The sequence below is a fragment of the Sinocyclocheilus anshuiensis genome, unplaced genomic scaffold (genome assembly GCF_001515605.1).
Source record: "Sinocyclocheilus anshuiensis isolate Anshui unplaced genomic scaffold, SAMN03320099.WGS_v1.1 scaffold670, whole genome shotgun sequence".
Classification (NCBI taxonomy): Eukaryota; Metazoa; Chordata; class Actinopteri; order Cypriniformes; family Cyprinidae; genus Sinocyclocheilus; species Sinocyclocheilus anshuiensis.
Genome location: NW_015546062.1, coordinates 306,059 through 328,712, shown reverse-complemented (window position 1 = coordinate 328,712; position 22,654 = coordinate 306,059). Strand labels below are relative to the sequence as shown.

At 38.3% G+C, this 22,654-nt stretch overlaps 2 protein-coding genes and 1 pseudogene across 5 annotated transcripts in view; 1 reads left to right on the top strand and 2 right to left on the bottom strand.

Moving 5' to 3' along the window:
• Positions 1-574: 574 nt before the first annotated feature.
• LOC107699465 (protein lifeguard 1-like) lies at positions 575-4,734 on the bottom strand (annotated as a pseudogene).
• Positions 4,735-6,285: 1,551 nt separating this feature from the next.
• Positions 6,286-19,362, top strand: LOC107699491 (zinc fingers and homeoboxes protein 2-like). 4 transcript variants are annotated; one of them, XM_016500744.1, is made up of 4 exons: positions 6,286-6,595; positions 9,590-9,689; positions 15,579-18,161; positions 18,464-19,362. In XM_016500744.1, exon 3 carries the CDS (start codon positions 15,734-15,736, stop codon positions 18,149-18,151), a length of 2,418 nt encoding a protein of 805 aa, XP_016356230.1. In that variant the 5' UTR covers positions 6,286-6,595; positions 9,590-9,689; positions 15,579-15,733; the 3' UTR covers positions 18,152-18,161; positions 18,464-19,362. The 4 variants fall into 4 exon arrangements, with proteins under 4 accessions (XP_016356230.1, XP_016356229.1, XP_016356232.1 ...); XM_016500743.1 differs by lacking the exon at positions 9,590-9,689; XM_016500746.1 differs by lacking the exons at positions 6,286-6,595; positions 9,590-9,689 and adding an exon at positions 8,405-8,729.
• The window catches only part of LOC107699495 (derlin-1-like), a 13,783-nt gene continuing 9,858 nt past the window's right edge, over positions 18,730-22,654 (bottom strand). The window contains exons 5-8 of the mRNA XM_016500750.1: positions 21,371-21,466; positions 21,221-21,273; positions 20,984-21,094; positions 18,730-20,783 (exon numbers count right to left, since the gene is read on the bottom strand). Of these exons, the coding sequence (XP_016356236.1) occupies positions 20,639-20,783; positions 20,984-21,094; positions 21,221-21,273; positions 21,371-21,466 (405 nt within the window). The 3' untranslated portion in view covers positions 18,730-20,638. The remainder of the gene's footprint in view (positions 20,784-20,983; positions 21,095-21,220; positions 21,274-21,370; positions 21,467-22,654) is intronic.

The window sequence follows — 22,654 nt, the reverse complement described above, 5'->3', positions numbered from 1 at the left end:
TACAGTGACATGACAGTGAACATTTATTACAACCTCTTACAGACACAATGGAGTTGTTTTAAATTAAATAATGGAGGGAAAAATGGTGGTCTCAAAAACCCAGAGTTTATTGCATATTCATATCCCATATATATGACATTGTCCTTTATTTACTTATCTATATATCTATTTAATAGCAATTTTACTTAATGTAATAGCTATTTTACTATTAAACCGCACTGATAAAAAATATTTAAGTATGTTTTACAAATATGTTCTACTTTAAAATTCATGTTTAATTCAATTTGTGAGTTGCTGTTTCTTTGTAATTATCTGTGAAATTTAATAGCAAATTTTGAGTGAAAATTGTTTCACCACCATTTTTTTTTTCAGTGTGTTACCTATTTACCTGATAGTTGTTTTTATCTGATTTAGGCTTTTGTACCATTAACCAAAATTCAGTTTAACTTCCAATATGTTATAGACACAATCAAGCTATGTTTAAAAAATAGAGTAAAAATGTGTCTCAAAACCCTAATAGTCTACATGAGAGAGGTGTTGAGTGGAGCAGCAATCATGATGTTCATAAACCACATCAACGACAAAATCCAAATAATTGAAGCAATAATAAGAAAATTGTGATAATATCAAGGTACAAGTTCAGAGTAGCAAAGATGTACTCTTCTGGACTGATGCTGTATTTATGCTTTCCACCCAGTATGAGCTCTGTGTCCATCACCAGGTACTAAGAATGCAAAAAGAAACGGAGAGACAGCAAGATAAGAACAGTAAATGGGTACTATTAAGCAAGCACAATAAAAGATTGCTGGCAGACCAAATTAATACTGCGCCAACCTAATAGTATAAGTACTACAGTATATCAGGGAGCCCTGATAAGGATTGCATATACATTTCGACAAAGCTACACTGGATAAAACATGACTAAGAAAGATGTGTTCTTACCACAGAGAAGATCAAAGTTCCCAGTGATGCGTAAAGGATGTACAAATATTTTGAAACATAACAATCAGCATGAATTAATATGAACAAGTAAACATCTTTGGTAAGAGGATAACATATTAGTTGATGATTTACCTGTGATCTCAGAATTGCACAGAGTAATGCAAATGAAAACAGCGTCCAGCATAATACCCATATGCTCCCTGACAGAGCTGTGAAGTCCCACTAAAAACAACCATAGGTATGTTTTTTTTTTAACTTTATAACTCAATTTTTTTGTTGATACAGTACACAGCCAATTTTATAACTTACTTTCGACTGCAGTGGAAACAAACTCATTGCAAGAGACACCAGAGCAGTTGCACCCACTGCCCAGAGCACTGCCTCTGCTGAATAGTACCTGAATAGTAATAACAATTCCTTACTATAACACTGGCTGTGTAACTAAAGTTTTTGAATAATTGAAGAGCAAATTTTTGAGTAACTGAAATGCATTTTAATGATGCTTTTTACTCACACTACCGCTGATCCAAGGAGAAAGCCTTCTGTGATTGTCTGTGTGGGAAAACAGCACTTAGCATTTACAAAATGATCACATTTAATGCTTAGCACAATTAAATACTAGAGCGGCTCTGTGTTTTACTTACAAATAGCGCTAGGAAGATGAAGTTTAAGGGAACTTTGCGACGTATGTCACCACAACAGATGAGCCTTGTGAATTTTGAACAAACACAAGAAGTCAGTGTAACATGTTTGGATGCAGTACATGCATATTAAAACATGCATGTACTGCATCCAAAGGAGAAGTGCTCACATCATAGTGTAGGTAAACCAGTATGTGTCTCTCACCCAGTCCTTGAGTGTCTCCCTATAAGAAAATGGCATGTCAACGTTAATATGCTATACACATTACTGTTCAAAAGTTTGATGGTATAATATTTTATAATACTTTTTATGTTTTCAAAAGTAAATATGGGCTTAAAGTGCACACTTTGAGCTTGAATTTGAGGGTATTATCATTACAATTGGAAGAAAGGTTAAGGAATTACAGCTCTTTAATATGTACCTCCCCCTTTTTCAAGGGACCATAAGTAACTGGACAGTTGACTCAAAAGCTGTTTCATGGACAGATGTGGGCTATTCCTTCATTATTTCTACATCAACTAAGCAGGTACTTTTACTGGAGTTGGAGTTGATTCTAAGTGTGCCATTTGCATTTGGAAGCTGTTGCTGTGAACCCACATCATGCGGTCAAAGGAGCTCTCCATATAAGTTAAACAGTCAATTGTTAGACTTCAAAAACAAAACAAATCAATCAGAGAGATAGCAGGAACAGTAGGAGTGGCCAAATCAACAGTTTGGTACATTCTGAGAAAAAAAGAATGCACTGGTGAACTCAGCAACATAAAAATGCCTGGACGTCCGCAGGGGACAACAGTGGTGGATGATCGGAGGATCCTCTCCATGGTAAAGAAAAACCCTTTCACAACATCCAGCCAAGAGAAGATCACTCTCCAGGAGGTAGGTGTGTCACTGTCAAAGTCTACCATCAAGAGAAGACTTCAATCAAGAGCAAATACAGAGGGTTCACCACAAGGTGCAAACAAGGCCTGATTAGACGTTGCCAAAAAAACATCTAAAAAAGCCAGACCACTTCTGGAAAAGCATTCTTTGGACGGCTGAAATTAAAATCAACCTGTACCAGAATGACAGGAAGAAAAAAAAAATATGGAGAAGGCTTGGAACAGTTCATGATCCTAAGCATACAACATCATCTGTGAAACATGGTGGAGTGGTGTGATGGCATGAGCATGCATGGCTTCCAGTGGCACTGGGTGACTGGTGTTTAGTGATGACGTGACAGAGGACAGAAGCAGCCGGAAGAATTCTGAAGAGATATACTCTCTGCCCAGAGATTCAGTCAAATGCAGCAAAGTTGATTGGGCGCCACTTGGACAAATGGAAATGGACAATGACCCAAAACACACAGCAAAAGCAACACAGGAGTTTTTGAAGGTAAAAAAGTGGATTATTCTGCAGTGGCCAAGTCCATCTCCTGATCTCAACCCGATTGAGCATGCATTTCACTTGCTGAAGACAAAACTAAAGGCAGAAAGACCCACAAACAAAAAACAACTGAAGTCAGCTGCAGTAAAGGCCTGGCAAAGCATCACAAAGGAGGAAACCCAGTCTCTGGTGATGTCCATGAGTTCCAGACTCAAGACAGTCATTGCCTGAAAAGGATTCTCAACAAAATATTAAAAATGAACATTTTATTTATGATTATATTTATTTGTCCAATTACATTTGAGGCCCTGAAAATGGGGGGACTGTGTATAAAAAAATGTTGTAATTCCTAAGCATTTTATGTTATATTTTTGTTCAACCCCTTGAATAAAAGCTTAAAGTCTGCACTTCAATTTAATCTTGATTGTTTTATTTTTAATCCTGTTCTAGTGGCATACAGAGCCGAAATTATGAAAATGTTTATATGCATATAATATTAGATCTGTCTATTAAGTGACAGCAGTGTAATATACAGTACCTATACTGCTGACTACGCTGTTAATATGACCCAAACAATAAAATAAAAACAGAAAATCACTCACTGCTCTTGAATGAATAATTTCTGTAACTCTAATAAGAAGACATTTCTTACTTGCAGCCGGAAGAATTCTGAAGTGTATAGGGATATACTGTCTGCCCAGATTCAGCCAAATGGAGCAAAGTTGATTGGACAGTACTTCATAATACAAGTAGACAATTACCCAAAACATACAGCAAAAGCAACCCAGGAGTTTTTAAAGCTAAAAAAAGGGGAATATTCTGCAATGGCCAAGTCAATCTCCTGATTTCAACCCGATTGAGCATGCATTTCACTTCCTGAAGACAAAACTATAGGCAGAAAGACCCACAAACAAACAACAACTGAAGTCAGCTGCAGCAAAGGCCTGGCAAAGCATCACAAAGGAGGAAACCCAGTCTCTGGTGATGTCCATGAGTTCCAGACTCAAGACAGTCATTGCCTGAAAAGGCATTAAAGCTTAAAGTCTGCACTTCATCTTAATTGTTTCATTTAAATTCTATTCTGGTGGCATACAGAGCCAAAATTATGAAAATTGTGTCAATGTCCAAATATATGGACCTAACTGTATTAACTGACATAAAGACGAGTCTAAGTTACTCAAGCCTATAAAGTAACACTTAAGCACACTTCATTATCTGTGATTTGTGTTTCGAAATGATTTGAAATAGGTGTGGCGCATAAACACCAGTCAACTCACCAGTAAAGAAAAGCACAGATGATTCCAACAGTTATTAAAAGTTGAACCATAAGTGTCAGATACACTTTTCTTATGAAACCATGAAGCACATTTGAACACAAGAAACAAGTTTTTAGCATTGACCCTTCCCATGCATGACATTGCTGATAGCTGATAGCTATTTAAAAGTAGGCTCTTGTATTATTAAAATTTGATTGTACACCTAATATATACATATAAATATAGGCTATACATAAATTTCATTTGTGAAAATGTTTAAGTGATATTTCTGTAATAGCAAAACCAAATTATTAATGTCAGTTCAAGATAGCACAGCTGACCTCTTCTTATGGTAGCATCTGAAAAGCAGTTCGATCTCGTCTTCAAATCCCAGAGAGTATTCTGGCGGAGCGCTGTCTGGAAGCCCCATATTGACATGTTCAACAACGGGGGGCATCATGCTAGCAGTGGGCTGCCCAGCGGGGGGCATCATGCCAACGGTGGGCTGCCCAATGTTACCCTGTGTTGCATTAGGATAATACGGAAGGTAATAGGGGTTATACGGAGGGGGAGGCTGCGCTCTGTGCATATTGTATCTCTCAGCAAACCTAAGTATAGACACAATTTAGAAAATCGAGAGTGAATACAAGCTCTTAAACTGTTTTACAATATAATCCACACAGACAAATACCACTAGTATGATAGCATATTTATCTTGAGTAGCCAAGTAATGACATATGATTAAGATATAAAATTAATCAAGGATGTCAAATTCTCTTTGTTAAATTGTTACAATTTTCATCTAACACACAAATGTTACATAACAATATTGTAAAATTTTGCTCACATTAGAACCGCCGCCTACCTTTCAGTCTGGTACCCTATACCTATAAAATAAAGTGAGCAAGCCCCTAAAAGGACAAAATACATCACAAAAGCATAATAAAAGTTGTGTTAAATCTGGGCCTATTCCTCACACAAAGCTGTTGCATGGATTCAGATGATTAGGAATATTGCACTGGAAAAGTGCATAGTAGTGCTTTTTGTCTTTTTTTTTTTGTCTTTTTTTTTTTTGAGCTGGACAGCTTCTGCTCATTTTTCACCTTTCATTAAACTTTACCTTTACTGTTCCATAAAAAAGAAAATCTGCGAAACAACAGGAAGGTGAGAAAATGATTTAAAAAAAATAATTTGGGAGGAAACAATTAGTTTAATAAAAGAAACAAATATCAAAGCATGAACAGATTTTATACATTTTCATATTTTATTGCATATATTTCTAAGGGAAATTTGCGTAGCTGCTTGAATTTGCATTCTGTCAGCAAGAACTACCGACAAATAATCCATTAAACATTACATCGCATGTCCTGTAGATGGCGTTAAATATATTGACAACTAAATGTGCAGGTGTGCTACCTTATTAGTCATGAATAAAACAAGTGCCCATAAGTTAAAATCAACCACAAAAATAAAAACAAAGATAAAGAAAATGATTAATAATTCATTAGCTGATTATTTGTATGTAAATATATCCAAACACGAGCGGATCGGTCCTGACTAATTAATAATTCATAAGCTTCTGCAGCAGCAGCGTTCATGCCCAGTGCCCACTGCGTCAAGCGTCTTAGAATATTCCAAAGAAATAACTGTCATATGTTACTCTATTCCTGGATTTTGAGTGTATTTTAATCTTTACAGTTTTAATCTTTTCAGCATTTGGCAGGGTGCCACAAACTTAGATAAGAAAACGTCCGCGAGGTAGGTTTCCATAGCGACGTCTGTATTCCCGCACTAGTTTCTTCGAGTTGTAATGCGTCTCGATTTAAAAGTCGACCTGGTTGTTTTGATGCACAACCGTAGCAAGGCTACGGGCAAAACGTGGGAGGGGATGAGGAGAGGGAGGGCGAGAGAGAGGGGACAGAGGCGAGGATGGGAGGAGTGAGGAGAGAACCGCTCAGCCACTGGCCTTCACCAGAATGCTTAATATTCAATGACCTGTGATCCAAACTCACGCAGGGGACGTCAAAACAACAGCGGTTTAATCATCTCAAAGAAGGAAGCACAGGGCGAAGTGAACTACTGCTCTTGCACTCGAAGCCAGCGCTTGCCATCGGCGATTTTCAAACTTTTGCTTTTAAGAATTAATTTCCAAAGTCAGGATGGAACGGCGTCTTGTATCGTATGCAAATACGTCTGCTGACGTAGTTGATCATGTGGGTTTTGGCGTAGATCCCCCTGTGATCGACAATTTTTTTCGGCTGTTGTCTTTAGAATTCGGCAGAATCGTTACAATCGTGCGCTTCTGTAGGTTGTACACGCGGAAAAGTACGCAATTTTGGAGTCTAGCTGTCAGTAACCTCACATCCCAGCGTTTTCCGTTGGTTGGTGGGCAGGTAAGAATGGCTGAATTAGTCGTGTCGCTTGGAAAATTTGCAAACAAGCCGTAAAGTTGCGGGCGCGTTTGAATACACACAATAAGTAGTTGTCCGAAACGTGCCGTAAAGTGCTTCTGATGTCAGTTGTTTATTTCAGCTGAACTTTGTTTGCCCAAGGCATATTGTAGAAGGTGAGCACCAGAATAACCGCATCGACCTGACCCGATAACCTCAGTTTTAACGTTTCCAGCGCTGTGATTTGGTGTGGCTTGCGTAAAGTTTCATAGAATGGTTAAAGTTAAGCAGTAATGGGCGCGAGAACATGTCTACTTCTCTGATGTCGAAATAAGCAGCAAAATATGGCTACCAATGTCGACATGGCGTTACGTCGGTCCAAGTGATTTTTATTGGAGTCTGTTTTGTCACCACAAACCCCTCTTTTACATTGCACGCCACGATCGGAAATCTGTTTCGAGCTAAGAATGATTTATTCATTAGCTCGTATGAAGTGAGCATGGCACGCAACTCCTTCATTTCGGCTCGGTGTCGTGTGATGTAGGCAGTGGTGACGCCTTCCACGACCATACTGCATCAGACGCGAGCCACATTGCAGCACTGTTCACATCTGTGATAGTTCCCAAAATTGTCGCATCCATACTACTAGAGACTCGTAACTCCCTATATAGAGCAAATGCATTTCTGAAGCTGAATTTACTGCTCCTGTGCCGATCTGGGTTGTTCAAAATTCTTACTATAGCATACAGTTGATGCATCGTAATCATCTCGGCCAATATTCCTACTACACTTCAGGTGATTCAAGTGTGTCAGACTAAAGGCCCACACGTGATATTTGCTTCAGTGTCCAGTCACATGCAATTTCAAATGCTTTCCCAAGGGATGTATAGAGTACAGAACAAATCTCCCATCTGTAAGATGCTGGACTGTTTACTTATGTCTGGCAGGTCTTTCCTACTTTTTCATGTAGTCTGATGTTGCTGGAAAATCACTTTTAGAATATTTCTCCAACATGGTTTAGTGGGTGAGTGTAAAGTTGAGCAATTTTGTAGGATCAGAGGGTTTCCTTGAGTTTAAGTAAAGTCATACTTGGCAATAAAGCTCTTACTAAATCTGATTCAAGTCGAAGAGGGGTGTCTATCTGTATCTTTAGCTCTTGCAGCAACTTAATTTGCGACTCTTAAAACCTCATATTTCTCCTTCCTTGGAATATTACTCAGTGTAAAATACTGTTTGTGTTCTTACCACATGCTCCATCATATCATGGACTGTATAATCTGAGGTTTGGTTTAGTTTACAGCATAAGGCTAAATGAGAGAAAATCACTTTGGTTGCTCATGTTTGTTGACTTTATCTAGTAATTTATTTAGGATTATCAATTAGTACCACATTTCATTATGTTGTTTATTAATCTAAGCTGATCTCTAAAAACTGGCTTAGAACTAAACAGAATATTGTTAATGTACACACTATAAAGAAACAGCTATTCCTATGTGTTTGTAGTTATTTGTTTCCCACTGTGCTCACTGAAGGACATTCGGATACAGTTTCACTGAAGTTTATTCTGTATTTATGCCATTTACTAAACATTCTCGTTCTTCCTGGCACAAATACAATTGCCAACCTTTAGCGTTCACCTTGTGGGTCATAGTATGTAAACATCTCTCATTACAAAGGTTTATTCATGCAACCAAAACTGAGGCAACTTTTACAAAGTAGTGACGCGTATTGTCAAAAGTACAACTCTGCTTGAGTTGCTCTGGCACAAAATGCGGTTTGTGCCAGGTGACTGTCTGGATTCAAAATGGCTGCCCGTGTTCGTGAGGAGCTGACGTCTTTGAGGAGGTGGTTGCTGCTGCCTCTGCCTCGTAGCTCGTGCTGTCGGTGACTAAGCCGACAGTTGCTGATGTCACAGCCGTGGGCTGGGCTCCCTTGAAAGCTGTGTATTCTCTGTCGGTGCTGGTGGTCCTGACTCCACTGAAAGCAGAGCCTCTTTGTGAGGGAGTCTGGCCTCACATTGGAGCCAGGTTATTTATTAGTCATCACTACTAAAGCTATTAATTTCCCTCTGTGTTCATGTCCTGGAAAAGAGAGAGTCAGAACTGACGTGTGCGACCAGCTGAAGTTGCAGTTGAAGGTGGCATACTATCTTATTCTGTTTTTTTTTACTAGGCCGCTGCATGATGAGTACAACAAATCATGATTCATCACTATTCATGTCATATCTTGCAATAATTTCTCGTATATGATTATTATATGTATTTGAGCGTGTTGAATGCGTTTGAGTGGCAGTGAAAGCAGCTGGGCTATTATACAGATGGGCCTCAGCATAATAGATTCTTACTTGAACTAGGCCTAAAGAAAATAAAACAATGCGTTTGAGATGGTTGTTTTCCTAAAGGGAGAGAAGCATTCAACTTTTTGCAGTCGCTCGCTGTTGAGCAGCCTCTCTGTTGCCAATATTCTGCCCTACTTTTGCAGTCGTGACCCAGCTTTTTTGGAGGTGTAACGGAGATGCTGCATATAACTATACTGACCATAATATTGAGTAGCAGGATAATAAAAATTCTTAAATAACACTGATGTTTATTCATTTGCATGTGCAGGCGGATACATTTTAAAGCCTGTAGATCCTCAGGTGACTTGAACTACATTCACCTTGTGTCTGAGCTGCTGTATAATTTTTAGAGAAGCTAAACTGTTATAGCAACTGTGAAAGATGGTGTTGCTCCATCAGGGACATGAGATAAAATGAATCAGGCCTAAAGACGTTGAGTTTATGCTTGAGTCTTATCAGTGCACTGACCTGAACTTACAGTATGGAGAAAAGAAAATAAGGGTTTGCAGTCAACAATATCTGTCACGTAGAGTGTCTATTTTTAGCTTCGAGAGGAAGTTTATTATCTTTGAATTGGTGCCTCTGAGGCCTTGTCAGAAATGGTGCTGTTTAGATGAACTTCTAAGATACAAATACCAATTCAACTGTTCTTTTTATAGGTGAGGAGAAGCTGGGTGAAAAAGGTGGCAGAGTAGGAAAACTTGCCACATAGGACCTTACAAATATTATACTCCAAAAAGGGGAGACCATCATTGACAGGTGGGCTGCTGATTTAAAAAGATTTATGATGATGATAATGAAGTGATATTGTGAGTCCAAACAGAGCACAACATTGATGTTTGTACAGCAGAGACAGACCATGCTTCTAGTGCCCTAATTCATGAGCTTGAATAATTCAGTCATACAATGTAATTAAATAAGTTTTCATCCTGTAGAGGATTTCAGACCTTGAGAGGGATAGATAATAGCTCAGAATGTGCTTGTGCCAATAAACAGTAGTCAGTGAAGGTGGTCCATTTTGATGTGAAATTATAACTTCAAAGCTCTATTTAGCTGTATGCCTGAGCTGAGTTGAAGAATTTACCCACTCCTCGTGTCTCTTTCATACAGCTCACTTATTTTTCAGTTCTCTGCTTGTAATGTTTTTCCTACAAATCTACTAACACTTCTAGATGCTAGATAATAAATATATAAAGGAATCATACTGAAATGATTTGATTAAATGCAAATGAGCTAGGGATGCATCGTAATTAAATTTATGACTGATATGGGTAAATAATCATTTTCATATGATGTCCAATAAGCAATAAATTCCTCATATAAATGTTATATTGTGTTCAAACAAATGAAAATATATTAAAAATACTATAAAATAAAAATCGATCAATTTAAATTCTACAAGTGATTTTAGGCATAACAACATTAGAATTTACCGTATGAAAAATTATATTCCTTTTGTGGTTTGATTATTAAATTGTGATATTAAATTATTTTAAAAGATGAACTTTCAGTGAGTGTTAGATGACCACAAAGGTAATCTAAATGTAAAAATAACGGCCGATAATCAATATGGTACCGATATATCATGCAGCCTTAAGGTGTTTGCACACAGAGTCCGAAATTCCTGTCTGAAATTTTTGCACATTAAAAAATAAATACGACCTCACGTTGTGTCAATCACGTTTACACACTGCCTCTGAAACGTTCGTCCGTCATAAAACAATTCGGATCAGGTTCGATTTTCTGTGTTTTCTCATCCGTAGCAAGCATTTTAATAGGAAAGGATGACAAATACAGAAAAAACGCTTACAAAATTCCGGACTCGGTGTGCAAGGACCTTTTAAAATGAGCAGTTGTGGCATCATTGCACAATAAGACAATTGTGATTTAATTTCCAATTCACATCAGTATGTTGGAATGCATTAGATCAGACGAGGAAAGCGATAAACATCTCTAAAGTGGTTGTGTTGGTGTGGAGTCATGCAGAGCTTTCAATCTCAGTGGGATCTGTGTTATTCGGGCCTCTTATATATCATGAATCAAACTCACAGATGGATGACAGCAGTGATCACTGTCCAGTGGTATTAATCTGATATCCGTTGAGCAAACCAGTTGTCGAGCATATCGGAGGCTTAGTAGAGCCTGTCTTTTTTGTTTTATAAGGAGTTTTGCAGAGAAGGCAGAAAAAACAGTTGACATTCATGTCCGAACTGGCTGTGGTTAGTGTTGTATAAAGGTTAAGTCATCAGATCAATAGAGGCTGTTCAGAATGATTAAAACCTGTTTAATGTCGTTCAATGAAAACATTTGCCAATGTAGATACACAGCCATGTTAACCAACCGGTGTTACCGGATTAGCATTTTATTTAACAAAGTATTTCATCCGAGGCTCATAGACGCAGTGCTCAAACATGACCCTGATCTCTTGATCCTCAGCGTGACCCTTTCCATAAGTATTTCATAACTCTCTGGGACAGCAGCCATATAACTTAGTGGTTGACCGCAGAGATTTGGTTTCTTTTGAAGACACTGTATGCTGCTGAGCAGCCAGACCTTTACATATGGCTTTAGCAGGAACGCCATGTCCTCTGTCTCTGGTTACTTGGTCAAAATTAAGCATGGTTTTCCCTGCATAATAGTGACCAGTTTCAAACGAATGTGCTGTGGTTCGTAAAAATCCTTTGTTTTTATTGGATATTGATTTCAGATCATATGTGACCCTGGACCACAAAACCAGTCTTAAGTCGCTGGGGTATATTTGTAGCGATAGCCAAAAATACATTGCATGGTCAAAATTCTGGATTTTTCTTTTATGCCAAAAATCATTAGGATATTAAGTAAAGATTATGTTCCATGAAGATATTTTGTAAATTTCCTACTCTATAAATATATTAAAACTAAATTTTTTATTAGTAATATGCATTGCTAAGAACTTCATTTGGACAACTTTAAATGCGATTTTCTCAATATTTAGATTTTTTTGCACCCTCAGATTCCAGATTTTCATATCTCGGCCAAATATTGTCCTATCCTAACAAACCATACATCAATGGAAAGCTTATTTATTCAGCTTTCATATGATGTATAAATCTTAATTTCGAAAAATGTACCCTTATGACCTGGGTCCTGGTCCTGGGTCACATATGTTCTTTTGAATTGTACTTTTTGCCACAGAATGAGTCTCTGTGTAACTACACAAGGCAATTTCCATGAATAGGTTGCAGTTTGGTGTCCCATTACTTTTTCTCAAAGCTGTAGAGGAACAGTTTTCATGTTTGTTTGTTTTTTTTTTTTTAAACGGTGAGAACTTTTTGACATGTTATCTGATTTTTAGCCAAAAGGTTATCTAAAATGAGATTAACCTTTTTGGTTTTAAATGCAGACTTTGATCAAAATTTGAACAGATATTTTGGCCTTTTACAATTAAAATTATACAATAGCGTAATTTTTGTCATAATTGTGAATTAACGTTAAATTAATTGTAGCAAAGCTTTTTTAATCGGTAAATATAGGCCTAATTATAATTAGTAAAAAAAAAAAACTATTTTGCTATATCTCATATTTTGTGTGCAACCTTGTTAATGTCACTTTTCGGAAATATTTTTTCAATTGTTTGTTCAGAAATGTTAAATTTTTTTTATGTTTAATTAAATTCATGTTCATTACTGGGAAAAAAGTAAACTGTATTTAGACACGTCCCACATTTTGGTAATAGGGTTGAAAAAGCTGCAGTCTTTATAAAACGAGTAAAAAATACATTCTCATGTAATATTTTGTCTGACTTTCTGAGGCTGACAATCTGTTTAAAAGGTTAAGCACACCCTCTCACTGATCATTTGCCGAAAAGATAAAACATTTTTTTTTCATACTTACATTTGTAATCTATTAAAGGGATAGTTCATCCAAAAATGAAATTCTGTCATTATTTACTCACCCTCATGTCGTTCCAAACCCTCTCAGATTCCATCAAAAATATCTTAATTTGTGTTCCAAAGATGAACGTCTTGCGGGTTTGGAGCAACATGAGGGTGAGTAATTGATGACAAAATTTTCATTTTTGGGTGAACTATCCCTTTAATGGAACGTGCCAGGAAATGAACATGCACCCAGACATTTGTTTCTGTGTTCTCAGTATCAACAAGACGCACATATTAGCGTTTGTTTAAGTTTAGTTTTGCTTTCTTTGAATAAGCATAATTAATGCACCCACTCGTACTGATTCACGAAACATGCATCAGCATATACTCAAGTATACAAATCTAGAATTAATAGGATGAATACAGAGAGTGTGGGTTTCACCCCGAAAGAACAGGCTCGGCCAAAAATAGGAATGCGGAATGTTCCTGATCTGGATTTCTGTGGAGAAAATCCCTCCCACCTGCGACTGGGCCGTTTCCATGACAACGCATGAGTCCAGCTTTTTCGAGGCTTGTCCCTTGGTACCCCAAATCACTGAAAGCCTGGACACCTACTCAAAGGACTTTGCTCTGAGCTCTGTGCCATTTTCCTACTGCAAAACTACTTTATCCTCACATATACCCACATTCATCCTCATTTAGACAAATTATTATTTTCTCTCTTAAACAGTGTTTAGTTCTTGTTACTACAACCTTGAAATGGAATCTGTGGCGCTAATGTTTAATAAAGAATGTTACTGAGCATCAGGTATCACTGCTGCTGTGGATCCAGAGACCTTTGGCACCTCATCCTAATATTCAAAAGGAGTCAGCAGTGCCCACATTTTAAGTCTAAAAATTGGTGAAGGGGGTGTGATCTATACCAATTACACTCAACATTTTTGTAAAAAAATAGCACTCCGTGTACATCTGTGCAGTGCTGCAGGCTTCTAGAGCCCCATTTGATGAGATTTAAATTAATTCTGCCTCAATCCCAAATTCAGCCCCCCCCCCACTGTGCTCCACAGTATTAACAGAGCTCAGTCTCCGCCCCTTCACAGCGGCTCCTCAGCAACATCCTCTCCTGGAAACACGCATGTTAATGCATGTGAACTCATACAGGAGAACCAATATGTGTTTTTCTGTTTTGCAACAGGCCGTACTATGTTACAGAAACTGCTTCATGCTGAACACCCTCCAGCTTGTGTTAACATTTAGTAGTCTATTGCTCTAATATTGATGTTACTTTAAGTAGTCAGTAGACAGTGTCAAATCCTTTCATTTAAATTCTAAGATTATGATTATTTTTCTTTTTGATTGCTTTTAGTTATTTGCCTTTAACGGTCTTAAGTTCACAGCATTCTGTTTTTTTCTTGTGTCAATAACAGCTATTGAGACTTGAGGCTAAGTAATGTTTCTTTTTGAATGGCTTTAGATTGAATGTGATCATAACTTATGTAGTCTCATGCTTTCTCATTCTTTATTGCCTGCAAGCCCTTGGCAAACATTTAAAATTCTGAGTTTGCATGGTAAGTGTTTTCCCTTTCCTTTTCTTTGATTTTCATGAGGTAATAAATATACTGGCTGATTTAGGTGAATCTCAGGCTCTCTCTTTCTCTCTCTCTACACACACACACACACACACACACACACACATTAAATGGTAATAAATGTCAAAATGCTGATTTTTTTTAAATTTTCCTGTTAACTTTGTCCTTTTTGCCCTTAGCACAGTTTTCTCAAGGAAGAAGAAGAAAAAAATAATTTCTAAGGTTACATTATACTGGTGCTCTCACAGTGAGTTGAGGCTGTGATATGAGATGCTCAGGGTCCCATCCATATTTAATCAGTCTCCAATGTACTGAGATCTGCTGAGGGCAACACAGGCCTGAGGAAGGCCTATTATTGGATAGGACAAGTTCAGCCTAGCACAGGATGTGTTTGCCCCTCCCATCCGGATTGACCACCATATTGCTGATGCCTCTAATTTAATACACAGCACTGGGGTGTGTATCTAAATGCTTTTAAGCAGGAGCTGTAACACCTCAGCTTAATTTTTAATGAGGTTCTGTAGTCCTTTGTGATGATTTTCACACTAAATCAAGCTGTGTTGCACCTGAAGTGACAATTAACTGTGATTAAAAAGCTGATACCTTTTGTGTCACATTGAGGCATAGAGACTTGTAAGCCTTTAATCTTTATCTGTTGTTTTAGATCGTGAAGAACCTTGAAAAACTCTCTGCATTTTCATATTAATTATCTAAAGGCAGTCACACACCAGATGCAGCAGAGTCAGACAACTTGCAGCATCTTAAAATCTAAACCAGTGTTTTCTCTGAATCTTTGCACACCGCACACTGCTCAAAATTCTTCTGTGCAATTCACAAGTTTTCCAAGTTTGACCTTATACACATTTTTAAAAAGGGACATGAGAGGAACATGTATTATTGTAGGCTAGAAGATACCTTGTTTATAGACAAATTTTTAGTAACAGGTTTGTGTGTTTGTGGCTTGACAACTTGAATTTGGCCTACTTTGTTTCTTGTAATCTTTTTTTTTTGTCATACACCAACCTATAAAATTTCATGTTAATTCATGAAAAAGTGGAGAAACCTTTTATGTGTTTTTTGTATTTCACTGTTTCCATTTTGCATCTTATCAGTTGACTTGGAACTGAACATATACATGTTCTGTGTGCTATGAAAATCTAGTTTTGCTATATGAATACTTAATTTGTATTTTTTTTAAATAGACTGTGTGATCTGGGATGAAGTCTCATGAAGTCTTCCATTGGAGCTGACAGTCACAGTCAGCGGAATCATCCTTTACTGATCCTCCACCAGAAAAAGACCTGCCCATTGCCCATCAACAGAGTCCCCCTGCACTGTACCGTCTTACTCCCTGACCATGGCTAGTCGAAGAAAGTCTACAACACCCTGCATGATCCGACTGGATGACTTGGTAACTGCAGACGATCCAGAAGAAATAGATTCCTGTGTGGACAGTCCAGAAGAGAATGGATGCTCACATGTGTCTTCTAGTGAGGACTGGATGGATAGGAAGAGTTCTGTGAAATCTGCGCAGGAAGCAACGGAGCTGGAAAAACCTGAAGTGAAAACACGACCACAGAGGAAACTCCAGGGAGGCTATGAGTGCAAATACTGTCCCTTTTCCACACAAAATCTCAACGAGTTCAAAGATCATGTCGATTCCAACCACCCCAATGTTATACTCAATCCACTGTACTTGTGTGCGGTATGCAACTTCACCACAAAAAAGTTTGATTCTTTGACGGAACACAATGAGAAATGCCATCCTGGTGAGAGCAACTTCAAGTTCAAGAGAATCAAACTCAACAGCCAGACTATTCTAGAACAGACAATCGAAGGTTCGAACTGTGCCGTCATCTATGATACCACCAGCCCTCAGTCAGGAGATGACTTTACAGCTTTTCCTCTGAGCAAATCCAGTACTGTTAAGGTGGGTAAGCCCAAAGCAGATAGTTTACGGTTGCAGGACGATAGTCCGCTGGACAAACTCGCTCAAGATCTACCAAAAAAGCAAATTACTGCGGTGAATGTGAACGGGACTGTGATAATCCCAGATGCAACTCTTAAGGATGGCTTCTCTCATATAATGCCATCCTTGCAACGCCCGCCTAACTACAACTTGGTACCAAAAATCGCCGTCCCCTTGAACACTTCAAAATACAACCCCTCGCTAGATGGCAACTTGACCCTCATAACCTCCTTCAACAAGTTTCCGTACCCTACCCAAGCAGAGCTCTCTTGGCTCACTGCAGCCTCCAAACCCCCCGAAGAACAAATCAAAGTGTGGTTCACTACCCAACGGCTAAAACAAGGTATCAGCTGGTCTCCCGAGGAGGTTGAGGAAGCACGAAAGAAGATGTTCAATGGAACGATTCAGCCTGTTCAACAGGCGTTCACTGTCTTACCTGCTCAGTTAACTCAGTCCACTAAAGCTTCACAGCCCCTTATCCAGACCGTCCCTTGCCATGTCCTTGGACAATCTGGCCTGGTGTTAGCACCGGTTTCCAATGGCTCAACTGCTACTGGTGCTGCTCTCGCACTAACAGTGACAAATCAAATAGCACACGGTGTCAAGAGGGCCCACAGAGCACCACTGGTTGCCCCAGAGATAAAGAGGCCTTCAATAATTCAGTCCGTTCAGAGCACTCCCAAGTCTGTCTCTCCGACACCAAGCCTTTCTTCAGATTGTGAGAAAACCCCTGATCAGATCAGAGAGCTGACCACCAGCTATGCTCAGTGCCAGTTTCCTGATGATGAAGAAGTGTATCGTCTCATCGAGACGACTGGCCTCTCCTGGGGAGAGATCAAAAAATGGTTCAGCGATCAGCGCCATGGAAACCATAAGGCAGTGCAACAGATTAAAACCGACCTCTCTTCGAAGGACAGCCAACCGCATAAGCCTGTCGCCACACAGTTTCCCCTACTAGAGAGAGTTAAAGGCAAATCCTCTGAACAAATGAAAAAGTTAGAGGAGAGTTTCCAAAGGACTAGCTTTCCAACCCAGGCTGAGATAGAGCACCTTGTGGCGGACACCATGCTCTCCAAAACAGAAATTGATTGCTGGTTTACGGAGCGCCGTGCATTACGAGACAACCTGGAGCAAGCCTTGCTCAACTCGATGGGCTCAAAAAGGCTGGAGCATCACCTTCAAAGGGGGACACTGAATGGAGTCCATGAGCAGGACAGCAGAGTCAGGGACTCGCCTCTTCCCATTCTCACGTCTTCAGTGTGTCCAGAGGCCATTGATGGCAAGTCTCTCTGCCTTCTTAAAGACATGTTTGCACAAACCCAGTGGCCCTCACCAGAGGAGTACAACCAACTAGAAATCCAAACAGGGTTAGCTCGTACAGAAATTGTCCGGTGGTTTAAGGACAACAGATCTGCTCTGAAAAATGGGACGTTAGGTTGGATGGAGCAATTTCAAAGTCTTAGCAACAAGAGACCGAATGGACAAAACAGCTCGTTGATCTCAGAGCAGGCCCAGAGTGTCCTACAAAGGCACTTTCAAGAGACAAAGGTACAAAAAGGGGAGGGTTTTGAGAAGCTTGCAGAGCAGTCGAAACTAACCCACCAGGACATAGTCGAATGGTTCACCAGTAAGCTGGGCCACAACATGCCTGATATCAGCAAGAGCAAGGACCAACATGGACAGGCGAGTGTAGATGGTAAGAGGTGGGTTTCCTTGGCAGCTGACATCGAAGGCAAAGATTATGATGCACAGAAAGTGGAACGAGACCTTGAAGTTCTGTCGGCAGAGCACAGAGTGACTGGATGAAGTGATAAAGGTAATAGTCCTTTTTTATTTTAACTAGCTGGTTGATATTTTGAATGGAGAAGGAGTGAGAGTTTCTTTCCCTGAGAAATAGCTGCTTCTCATGATAATGTAGCAGATGTGGTTGAAAGACCCAGAATGTCGGCAGTCTGTAATTTAGCCTTTAGAAAAACAGCTTGGCAGTGAGAGAGAGGGCAGAGCCCAAATTTTATGTGTGCTGGGAGGGGGGGCAGTGTGTCAATTTTGGATTTTCTTTCAAAGCTTCATCCATAATTTATGTGAGTCAAGTGGCATTTGTTGCTTGTTCTGTTGCAGAAGAAAACAGGCTGCTATGACTGAACTAGATGGGCCTGATGATTAAGGAATGACCTCTGTTGTCGTGAATGGAACCAATGATCTCATATCTGGACTCGGAGGTTATCAGAGACGAGATGGATTTGGGAGCATCTGTGAAACACTGTCTGGAGAGTGACCATGGAGTGCCAAAGTTTGACTGCTATGTTGTTATTATTGTTTGTTTTTTAAAAGGGCCCTTGTAAATATTTTTTCTGTACTTCAACAGATTTGTAAAATTTTTCAAAGAAGAGACTTTTGTTACGTTTATAATAGGAGTCCCAAGACATTTCCCTTGACCCTTATAATGGAATGTTCAATCATTTTTGTGAGTGGACACAAAACTAACCCACCTGCTGGTGAAGCTGGTTTAAAACACAATGTGGTCCATGATGGCACTTAATATTTCAAGTGGACACATACAAGCGGTGCTTCAATAAAAAACATCTCATTCCAGAAAACGAGGTGATATTATGGACTTTTCTTTGGACCATAAACACATTGCCTGCACTCTTATACTGTACCTTATTGCCAAGGGTACAGAGCCAAGCCACATGATGGACATAATCAAAACTGAAATCAATACAATACAGAGATGCGCAGCACATGTTTATTTGTAGTTATAGGCTAATTTCTGGCAATATTACAGTAACTGCAAATTTATCCGTATCATGTTGGCTTTTTCTGGTATCCAACACGTAGATCCATTTTTTCACTACTCAGCTGTGAACTGCTTTCAGCTCGCTTAAGTGTATTTCTTTTTCCTGCAGCTGCTTTAGTGTCATGTTCAGACATGTATCAGGAATACTGTACTGCTACCAAGAATCCTGCTTGCTCTTTATAAGAACCAGTCTGCTGTAATTCAATAAAACACAACTGATTGAAAGCCTGCTTCGAGTCTCATTGGTTACACATCAGCAGCATTGCCAAAGTAAAAAAAAAACAAAAAAACCTCAGTTTGATTAGGAGCTGCTAATTTTCTTACAGTAAGTTTCTTTTCAGGGTGCTGCAAAATTTAAATGCAACTTTAAGGCGCCTGTATCCTTAGTGTGTCCCTCAAGACACTAAACTCAAATGTACTCAAATTAGTGAGCACAGTTGCTGTTTACAGTTTATTTGTAGCATCGGTAATTGAACAAGCACTCAATGAAATGCAAACTGAACATTTTAGTAAAGAGTGTGGTTTGGAACAGTAGTAACTTAAAGATTTTGGCAAGAGGTCACTTTGTATAACTTTGATATGACTGTATCACCATTATACACCATATGCACATAAAGGTATTTGGATTTTGTAAAGCACCTTTATCCAAACAATGTGTTGAGGGACATAATATCAAAACAATGTAATTTAGTGCATACTAAAATCAAATATGAAAGCAATAAATATAACTTTCAGTGTACAAATAATTATAAAACTTCGGTTTCTGTTTGCTGTCAGATGGCATGTGTACGTATAAGACTAATCTTAACTTAGTTTAATCATAAGTAATGTGTGAAAAGTGCATGGCAGTTTTACTGGAAATGGTTTGATAAACTTTACTCAAGGCTGGCATCTAAACATATAAAACAGATGGAAATATGCATACATGTATAAAACAGACTGAAATATGCATAGCACTTTCATCTGAATGTTCTGATTGGTAATTCAGTTCATTCGCAAATGTAAAGCATAAGTAATGCTTAAGAAAATTTACAATAAATTTAACCTAATTAATTTAGACAAATGAGGTGATTTAAAAAAAACAGATTTGAAGTCCATTCCTAAACAACCATGCTAACAAACAATCTATACTGAATAGTTCATAGAGAAATTAATCAGCTACATTTGACTGAGCAAGTAACATGAATACGCTGAAGGATGCAGTCATATTATGGGAAACACAATTAAAGTCCCCTGAATTTCCTACAATTATACCAACTCTGCTACTGCACATATTTTTGCAGAGTTTCTGTACACACTGAAAGTCAATAACAGTGTGATATGACATTGAGAGTAAGAGGAAAATATGTAACGCTGGGAAAGAGCTCTGTCACTTTTCCTTTTGGGTCAGAAGAAATGCAACAAACACATATAAACCCAAAACATACAAAATTCATATTCTGCAGCATTGATGTTAGAAGTTTATGTATTTATCCATTGATGGAAGAGTCAAGACTTCAGTCGTCCCCCAGCCGAAAGCCTTGACCCCAGTTATGGCGCCCACCTCCTCCACCTCCTGCCTGCTCTTGGGGCAGAGGTCTCCTGCTTGGAGGAACGCCGAATCCAGAAACCCCACCTCGTCGATTTGGGAACATCTGGTACCTGAGAAAAAAAAATGTACGACAATAAAGCATAACAGTATCATTGCTGCACTAAACCCTTAATAACCCCTAACTTGCCACTTTCATTTAGCTAAAGATTCATAAATTAGTAATTTGATAAAAAGGCACTTCATTCATATCAGCATTGCTTGACTCATAATAACAGGAAGCTGAGGCCAGCTGTGCAGCCAATAAACTCACAGGAACTGTGGGGTGGAGAGGAAGGACCGGCCACCCAGGTCCATGGGGTATTTGAACATCAGAAAGAAGTAAAGGTGACCAACTAAGTTCCCAATCAGCTCGTTGACAATGCTGAAGAAAGAAATGGTTATTGTTACAATAATTATTATGTGACTATGATGACTCAATGTTATACAACATCTACATCAAATGACTATGACATTTGAATATTAATCTGTGTGGGGGGAAAATTCTTACGAGCCTCCGATGATATAGTTGAATCCCAGAATGACCCAAGGGAGATAACAAGCCTGTGTTAGTGTGAACATGAACAGGTTTTAGTGTGGAGCATTAAAATACATCAGTATATCATGTAAAATCATACTGTAGTAATAATGCATTGAATACCTTGAATCTGGTGCCAAACCAGAAAGATACAATCGTGTCACGATTTAGTTGAGCCCAGACGTACAGAACAGACATGATCAAAGGGATCATCAGGAGCTGCAAAACACAAACAAGCCCATATTTATGAACAAATTAATAAGGAAATGAAAATTAAAATGTAACATTACAATTTACAACATTGCAATGCAAAAACAACTAATAGGTTACATTAAAAAGCTTAATTAACTCCATGGGAATTCCAGCAGTGCAGAAGAATGCTCATAAATCACACAAGGCTGTCATTCAAATAAGCAGCACAAGGTTTCAGATGATTTTAGAAAGACAAAAACTGCTTTGAGACCATTTTTAAATGTCTTCATTTAATGATGATTTACACCAAATAAGAGGGGCAACATTTGCTTCTGGTGCAATTTCAAGTTTGAAAGATGATGTAGGGAGGCAGGGGGCATTTTCACATCTTCTTTTATAACTCATTGACTACACTAAATCTACTGTTTTCAGCACTGATAATAAGAAATGTTTCTTGAGCACCAAATCAGCATATTCAAATGATTTCTGAAGGATCGTGTGACACTCAAAACTGGAGTAATGGCTGTTGAAATTTCAACTTTGACATCACAGGACTAAATTGCATTTTAAAATACACTGAAGTTGTGTTGAATTGTAATAATCTCTCTAAATATTAAAATTTTTACTCTGTTTTTGATCAAATAAATGCAGCCTTTCTGAGCATAAGCGACTTTTAGAAAATATATTATCACACTTCATATTTAGTGCTGTCAAACGATTAATCGCATCCAAAATAAAAGTTTTTGTTTACATAATATATGTGTGTGCTGTGTATATTTATTATGTAGATATAAATACAACACATGCATGTATATATTTAAGAAAAATGTTATATTTATATATCAAATATATTTTTATATAATATAAATAATATGAATATAAATATATACACGTAAATATTTTCATAATATATACTGTATGTGTGTGTCTTTATATATACACAGTTTAACAACGTCGTTTGCACTGCGCTCTGTCTTTATATATACAAAATAAATATACACAGTACACACACATATGTAAACAAAAACTTTTATTTTGGATGCGATTAATCGCGATTAATCGTTTGACGGCACTAACAAAAAAGTCCCCCCCACACCGAATTAATTTCATTTATAATTACAGCAATAAAATTATAACTAAAATACATGCTTACTGAATCATTAACTTGAATCTGAAAATTTGCATGAACCATAATCTGATAAGCTTGAATTAACC

Excerpts from the sequence above, each read along its gene's own strand:
- LOC107699491 (XM_016500743.1), top strand. The coding sequence starts at position 15,734 with ATGGCTAGTCGAAGAAAGTCTACAACACCCTGCATGATCCGACTGGAT.